This window comes from Pterocles gutturalis, unplaced genomic scaffold (genome assembly GCF_000699245.1).
Source record: "Pterocles gutturalis isolate BGI_N339 unplaced genomic scaffold, ASM69924v1 scaffold6355, whole genome shotgun sequence".
NCBI classification, from domain to species: Eukaryota; Metazoa; Chordata; class Aves; order Pterocliformes; family Pteroclidae; genus Pterocles; species Pterocles gutturalis.
Window position 1 is genome coordinate 1 of NW_010145715.1, and position 8,554 is coordinate 8,554.

Sequence of the window (8,554 nt, forward strand, 5' to 3'; positions counted from 1 at the left end):
AAAAAGATACCCAGAGGCACTGGTTTGCAATAGGGCTTAATTTCCAGCTAAATTAAAAATCAAATCCAGGCATTTTGAATGCCTAAGGGGCTCAAAAGCAGTGCCCAAAAGCAGCACCCAAAATCATTAACTTTTGCACCTTTTATAATATATCCCAAACCAGTCAGATTTGTTTTTCAAAATTTTGTAGTAAAATAAAAGTGCTCTTTGAGAAAAATCTATGCAATTACACAGCAGATGCTTAACCCCTGAAAAATAGAGGCTTATAACAGAAGTGCTGGTAGACCCTTAACCATAGCATCATCAGCAGCAGGTGCTGCTAGAGTTATTGGTTTTCTAAATAGTTTTAATGTAAACAGTATTCTTAAGCTCTAAATGTAGCATAATGGTTGGGATTTGCTCTTTAATTCTTTATACTAGAAAGATACAGCTCATTTAAAATAGCTGGTAGATACAGAAAGCATAAATATACAGTAAGTTTAGACACTGATTGTACTAAATGCAACAATACAAAGAAGCAAACAGGAACACAAATGGTAACACAATAAAACTGTATTACATTTGTGCTTCAAATATTACAATACATTATATACAATAGTCCAAAATAAACATCTCATGCCAAATGACACAAAAAGAAACAAAAACCCCAACAAACCAAAAACCCCAACAAACCAAAAACCCCAAGAGCAAGCAAAAAAAATCCAGCTGTATGTACAGTACCTTTTTTAATTAACATTCAACTCTGAACTGGAGCAATTTTCACTACATACAGATGCAGCCCGCCTTTTATTTCACGCAACCATTCTGTCTCCCTATATCTATGCTATTCAGTAGGTTCCTGTGTCATTTCTTATATACACGTTGAGCAAAAAAGATAAAAGAACGTAGTGCTTTGTATTCTTAATGATGTGGCATCAGATCAGCGGACCTGGGGTGCATAACCTTCTTTCATTAAACCCTCCTCATAGTCTGTCTGGCACAGAATCATGTTGTTCTTCAGGAAAAATTTGTCTCCAACGCAAAATCTGAAATTACAAAAATAAGGAAAAAAAAGAAAGGTAGTTTCAGGATGAATGATGCGATATGATCTTACATGTACAACAAATGATCTTTTGTACAACAAATGTTCACGATTTTGTTGTACTGGCTGCACGGCTTGCACCTCTGCTGTCTGTTGCAGTGCACGCAGACACGTGTGCATCTGTGTGAAAGCCCAGCAGAGGAATTGCTCAGGTATCAGAATTAATCATTTGCTTTCAACAAAATCTATTGCATTCAAGCGCTTTTGCTTCCCCAGCCAAAGACTTCATTCAAAGCCCACTGAAGACTCTGGGAGTCTTGGATCAGGTCACTAGCACACAGATAAAACAGAATAAATATCCCATGCTACTGAGTTGAGTGAAAAGTAAATGTTCTGCTTTAATGCAAATCAGAAGGAAACAAAAGTGATCGTGTGCAGTAGGAAACTCATCTGAGATATGTTACGTTTGTCTTGTGCAGGCATACTGGTAAGTATTTCTTGTTAAATTCCAGTTTGATATTTTACTAGAATTGATTTAAACCAGTGGTTCTGAGAACCCTTCCTAGCACATACACCACTCTATATATACATTGTGGTTCAAACTAGAGACACGCAGGCAGGTATGCAGAGAAACCTTTTTCTTTTTTCCTGTAGGAGCTGATTATAAATTTAGTTACTTGGCTAACTACTCTCTCTCTTGTGGTATCAGTATACCTACCTTGTTATACTATTATGTGCATCAGAATGATCTGATTGCTACAAAACGCTACTGAGATATTTCATTTGATTTTCTCTGATGAGTAGGAAAATCACATAATGTTAATGTTCCTGGCGGGCCAGCTTCAAACTTTAAGTAGGATTTTCCAACTAAGCAGTGTGCTTGAATATAAGAAGGCTCTTCACTGACATCCCCCTCAACCGTTCCCCCCCCCCCCCCCCCGACAAAGCCAATCTTCTTGAAGATACTTAGGGAGCAAGTGAATAGGGCCAATGCATAGAAAAAGAGTTTCCCTAGTGACTGCCTTGGCAGGGTTACATGCCTTTGTTTATAGTGAACTTCCCAGCTATAAAATATATTGGGAAGCACTACTCACATTATTCCAATTAAAATGAAAGAAAGTAACCTAAATGAACCCCTTAACACTGATGTGAATAAATGAAACCAGTTTCTACCAGCTAATTATGGATCTCACTACATAAAGTATTGTTTAATGTGTAATGGATTATAATGTCCTTTTTTGTATAATTTCCAAATGGTGACATCTTGGACACAATTAGGGTCAGATATAAATGCTTGTGTTGTTTACGGTAGATTTAACAACAGAGTAGCTATGGGAATAGATGTATACGTATTTAATTGTAACAATTTAACCTTCAAATAGTGGTGCCTGCTGTAGTTGACCCAGTAAAACTACGTAAATGACACAGGTTGACCTGCCTGACCTCTGATAGTGGTGTCTCTTTATCAGATAGTCAATTTCTAATGATGTTCAAGCAGAAATCTTGGTGAATTGTCACAGATTAAATTGTGTATTGAAATCAGTCCTTTAATGTTTTGTGAAGTTGGAGGTTTAAATGAGTAGCAGTTGGACTGATTTACATTTGTGAAGATTGGAATGCTAGACAAACAGTGAACCCATTTATTTTCCAACTGGGTAGCTTTGGAAATTTATCCTTATGCTAGCTAAATAGATAGAGGGAAAATAGTGTAATAAAAAAGTGGATTGAAAAGAATTAGCTCTGCTCTTAAAGGAAAATTGGTCTGTTTATTTGTGAATTTTTTTTTTTTCTGTAGGATTACTGCCTGCTGCTGATGATGATTAAAAATAGAGATTATGGAAAGATTCCAAAATCTTTAAGTTGTTTATGGTCAAGACTTTTATAGAATTTACAGGTTCCTGCTATCCTTTCCACCCCAATCCTGGTATATTAGGCTACTAACAACCCGAAAGTATTTTGAGTAGGTGTGTTGAAATGCAGAATTCTTCAAACAAACAAGTTTTTTGGCGGTTTCTCTAGTTTCTATCTTTTGTGCTTTTGTCCATTGACAACAATGTTGACAAAAATGCTTTTGTACAGTTTACCAGAATAGGCAAAGGAGTCTTAACTAGTGCTAAAATGTAGAAGTGTTTTTAGCAAAGAAGCCTCACTAAAAAAATCCCAAACATATACATAGTCCTTCTCAGTTCCTCTTAAAGGAATATAACGATTAATGTGGACTAAAAGCAGGGGAAGCTATGTATTGTGGCAGAGCAGTCACTCCGTCACAGTTAGCTCAACGATTACTGATAGGGAGTGAGTGGGAGACATCCATCCATCCATCCAGCAGTGCCCACCACATCAGAGGGTCACTACATGGCAGGCTGGCTCTCCCCACAGGTCAGGCACCAGTGGGAGACACAACCACCTCTGCTTGCCCAGCAGAAAGCACTGACTCTGAATGGTGAGTGTTATTCAGCTACGTATTCCTTTGTCTTCCAGCATAATACAGAGCTTATCAGACTAATTTGTTTAAAATATTTAGTAAATGAAAAATACACTGCTGAAGTGCAATTCACAGGCATGGCAATACTTTCACATGACTTCTCGCAATATTGCTTGCATCAAAATCCTGCCTGAAGGATTTTGTTTCTCAGCCCTCAGAGAAGTGCCATGGTTTGAATTAAACTACACTTGCTACACGAGGGAGTCAGCATGCCTTTCCCAATAAAAAGTGTCAATGCCTTTTGCTTTTGCTATGTTAATATGTTGAGCCAGAAATGCTCTACCTATGTCTACATGGCATTTGACAGCTTTATGCATGAGTGGCTTTAAACACACACAGTTCCACAAATCATTTGCCTTCCAAGTGTACAGCTGTCTTGCAGAGAGGCTGCCAGTGGCCTGCCTAGACACGCTTGGCTGTGTGATAACCTGTGGGGTGAGGGTCTGTCTGCATGGTAAGACATCCTCTGGGTTCACCTGGGGCTGCGTTTGCACACTGGGGGTCATCCTCCATGCCTTGGGGGAAACCTGTTATTTGTGATACTTATGGTCCAAATTCTGCAACCATTTTCATATTGTGCAAGTTCAGCGACCAAAAATGCATTGGCAAAGACTGATGGTGAGGCTTGCATGTGCCCCTGGGTATTAAATGTGTGAATTATGCACTCATTAGGTGACAAAGAGGTAAGCACCAAGTGAAACACATATAAAGGTGGCATGCTAGCTCCCAAGTACCATGAGACAAGTCAAGTAGAGGGATGAATTATAACAAATTCTGTCACACCTTGAGCCTTATTTGACTATCAAAAGCACATATAGCCTCTTCTCAAGTTAAAGAACTAAACCTTGCAACTACTTCAGATTGGTTTTGCACGCTCCAGGATTTAAACCTGGCTCAGCTTTAAAATGGAAGGGTAAATTCAAGCCTAGCCTTCCCCCTCCAGCATTTTGGTTTTTTGGGGGTTTTTTTTGTTTGTTTTGTTTTGTTTTGTTTTTCTTTAATGGAATTGGCACAGGATGCAAATCAGGGCACAATTTGGGCACATATATCAAATGGAGTCAAGGAGCATACTGAGATGCCACTGGGTTAAGAGTATATAACGAGGCAAGACTATTACTCTTCTAGCAGGCAGATGGTAGTCTTCAGCCTTCCCTAAAACCCTCACCCAATTTATTTAATAGGCATGCAAGATAAACGGGAAAAATATACAATAGGCTGCATTAACATGCCAGATTGGACTTACCACCATAAATTCATAATAGTACTTTTAACATGACTGTGACATTAGTAGAATGACCATTATAATTAACCTACATCCTAGAACTCCTGTCATATTTTACAATGGCAAAAGGAAGACCATTTGTATTACAAAATTACTTCTGTTATCACCTTGTTTGGAAGGGGAAGGTGTGCCTAGACTAATCACGAGAAATATAAAACTTGCATTTTGAGAAATAGCTATTTCATTGTTCAGAACAGATATGTAAGGAGATCTCACTGCTGTCTGTCCATCTTTTCTGATATACAGGACGTGTGTCAAGGTACTGAAAGCTTCTTAAGAAAGTGAAAGAAATATTGCTGTGAACAAAGATGGCTGGTAATGTCAGATCTTTGTTGTTGTAGAAAGAAACAAAATTTGGAAGCACTTAATTGATTTCCTCTAGGATAAAGAAAGCTCAAACTTACCACACCCACACCCTTTCCCTCTGCTTTGTGCACTCAGTGATGTAACTTGTCGTCTGGTTTTCCTCCTTTCCTCTTTTTTTAAAGCTCCTTTGAGTTTCCAGTATAACTCAAATTAATGTTAACCTACATGCATCACTAAGAGAACAAAGCCACTATTTCACATCACAGTTCATCAGTCCACACCTATGGTTTACTAATCCTAGGGTTCTGTCAAAACGAGCATTTATTGTCAAAGGCTGGAAAGTGGGAGTTGTGCCTGGGTTTGTACATTTTTACCAGCATGATGTAGTACATATACACACAATGTCCTAGTTCAACTTACAATGACAAACCTCAACTTGGTGTGCTTTTCATTTATTATTTTTATAAAAGCAGGTATGGAAAATGTATTAATTTTTATTCCAAATTTAGAGACACTTAACAAAAATAAGCAGTATTCATGTCTTCAGAATATATAAAATGACCACTCACGCAAAATCTAATGTTGGTGTTTGAAATAAGGATGTGCCTGGCATTGCATTCCGTCTGCACCACTTGACATAGAACAAAGACAGCAGTGTGTGGGCATTTTACAGTTTATACTGGAGCTAAGCATTTACAGCTACATCAGGACAGCAATTTGAATGAGTATGTAACCATTTTCAGTCCACTGCCCATTAAAATAAAGGCTGTTTCAGATAGAAGGATAGAACAGTTGATTTAAACACCCCTTGGTGACAGCAGACGGGGGTTTTAAACCATACCCATACCCGGCAAAGACAACATACTGCAGAAGTATGGAACAAGCTGCTAAAGCAGCTGACAGAGAGTGAAAGGAAGGACACGGAAACTCCGGGAAGTGGGAAAGCCAAAGGCAGACTGAGATAATCTCTGCAGTCAAAAGTGTCAAACAAAGATACAGCTGAGCCCACTTGCAAGATTTTCCACTCCATTTTGCTAGTCACACACATGAAACCTGAGAAAGTGTGAAAGGCAGTGTATCTTTACAAGTTTATTTTGCCAGTGGTTTCCATTTTTTTCCCTTTACATTTTCTGCAGAAATCAACTATATTTGGGCTACTGCCAATGTGAGGTGAAGTGCTTCTGAGGAGAAGTTTAATATGTTTACAGAGAAGAAAGGGGAGCACTCACACCATTAAGATGACTGTCACTAAGTTCTGCGGGTATTTAGGAGATGGAAAAACTTCAAATTAGGAGTAAGCTGGACAGAGACATGAAAGATAAGGGGATGCTAAAACCTTTAGGCTAGGAGCAGAGCTAAATATTCACAAAATCCCTACAGCTTTAAGCATCAGTATCAAGAAAAAATGGGGAAAATATGTCAAAAACTGTCTGGATGGAACAATTAGATCCTAGAACTGAATAGCTTCATGAAAGGGAAAATAGGAGACAGTGCATATTTGGCACCACGGGACTAGGCCCAGTGGCTCCGGAGATCACTTTCAGTCCTGCCTACATCTACAGTCCTGCCTACAGTCTGTCTTCCTAGAACACAGTATGTGAGACAATGCATTTTTCTTCAGACTCTGAAAATCTAGCCTTCAAGAAGTCAATAAAAGGGGACAGGCACATTATGAGTTAGTTCAGAGATGGAGTTTATGGCCCGAACAAAAGTCCTCTGCAATCAAGGGGCTCTAACTACCATCCACACTGAGACTTGAGCTGGATGGTGAGTTGCAGATACTAAAAAATAAGAAAGCAAACATTTTACATAAAAGCAGCAAAATAACTGAATCTTTTACAAGAAGCACTAGGCAAACGCAGGCAGTCCTCTCTCTCACTGTGCCAGGATCAACTATTTAAAGGGCAGGAATATGAGGGTCATGAAGTAGCAAGCCCAAAGAACAGGCTGTCCCAAGGATTGGTGTGAAGTGAGTTAATGTAATTATTAGCTAGCTTGGAAGGTTGAAGGGAATGGAAGGGGCAACCAGGCACAAAACATCAGAAGAAATTCAGTGATTGCAAATACAAAATAATGCAAACTGAAGAAATGCTTTAGTCTACTCATGAACATTGCATATATTCTATAAGGGAAAAACCTAAATAGCAGATGATAACTGAAAATCTGAAATATGGAGCCAAACAGAGAGCATTACATACTCTGCAGTGGTACCCCCGCTACGTTGTACTTTTATCAATGTAAAGAATAACCCAAAGGATTTAAAATTTAGTGGGGGAAGAGAATGTGAAGGTGGAGAATAAGGTCAAACATACATGTCTTGCAATAGCTGGTAAGCCTTGCTACCTCCTTTGGTGATTTTTGGATATCGTTGATGCGTTTGTAAAAAAAAATATTCTCTTTAATAAATAAATTCCACATCAAGGATTATGGCTAGAGTGAAAGGAAAAAGCAGATCTAAAAAAACTCAGGAACATTATTTTGCATACAAAGAGGATGGAATGGAATGGAATGGAATGGAATGGAATGGAATGGAATGGAATGGAATAAAGAAAGAAAATTTAATTTCTATCTTATAAACTCATCCTCACTCAGAATCTTCTGTTTGGTTTTGATTAGCTTAACTAGAGGAAGAAAAACGGATCCGGAGAAGGGCAAAAGAAGTCGTTAATGGCATGGTGACTGACAAGATTATTCAGTTTAAAAGAAAAGAAAAAAAATTTTCATAGCAGATATAAAAAAACTCCAAAACTGGTGATGGGTCAGGTGTCTAGCATTTATCTTTTTTGTTGTTATACAAGTAACGAAAAACAAAAGATTTAAAGGTATTTCTTAATGAGAGAATGTAGTCAGTGGGATGCTTTGTCATAGGAACCACGGAAGAGCTATGTTGGAACATCCGTGAAGTAGGATTTATTATAAAAAACATCAAAATTAATTCTTCAGAGTGCCACTAACCCCAAATTGTGAGGAAGAAAGGTAGTCTACAGGCAGTCTGTTTTATTAGTCTCCTTGAGAGCTGCTGCAATATAATCAAGATTAGGGCTACTTTTGAGAATTTCTGAAATTCTTTTAAACTTCTGGATCTGCTCCCTGTTTTGCCTAGATGAACTAGACTGTATTTCAGGTAAATCAGTTCTTTTGTTCCCAGCCCAAGACTCCTGTAAGACTATTTCAGCAACACTTTGCCCAAACTACATGCAAAGTAAAAATCAAATAAAAGACTAGATTGAAGGCTCAGGAATGACAAGGCTAAGAATTATTAAATATTCCAGGAAAGCTCTACTTCAGAAGCACCTAACAGCACTTTTCCAGAGGAATCAGTAGATCTACTATGATGTATATTAGCTGCAAAGTGAAACTGTACATTAGTTCATGCTTGTAGTGGTAAAAAAGGAATATTAAAAATAATCACAACAGCTTTGCCTTTTTTTTTTTTTTTTTTTTTTGGGGGGGGGGGGGG

General features: G+C 38.2%; 1 protein-coding gene across 1 annotated transcript in view; it reads right to left on the minus strand.

Moving 5' to 3' along the window:
* Positions 1–325: 325 nt before the first annotated feature.
* Positions 326–8,554, minus strand: part of LMO3 (LIM domain only 3 (rhombotin-like 2)) — a 49,594-nt gene continuing 41,365 nt past the window's right edge. Inside the window, exon 3 of the mRNA XM_010085464.1 lies at positions 326–1,025. Within this exon, the coding sequence (XP_010083766.1) occupies positions 920–1,025 (106 nt within the window). The 3' untranslated portion in view covers positions 326–919. The remainder of the gene's footprint in view (positions 1,026–8,554) is intronic.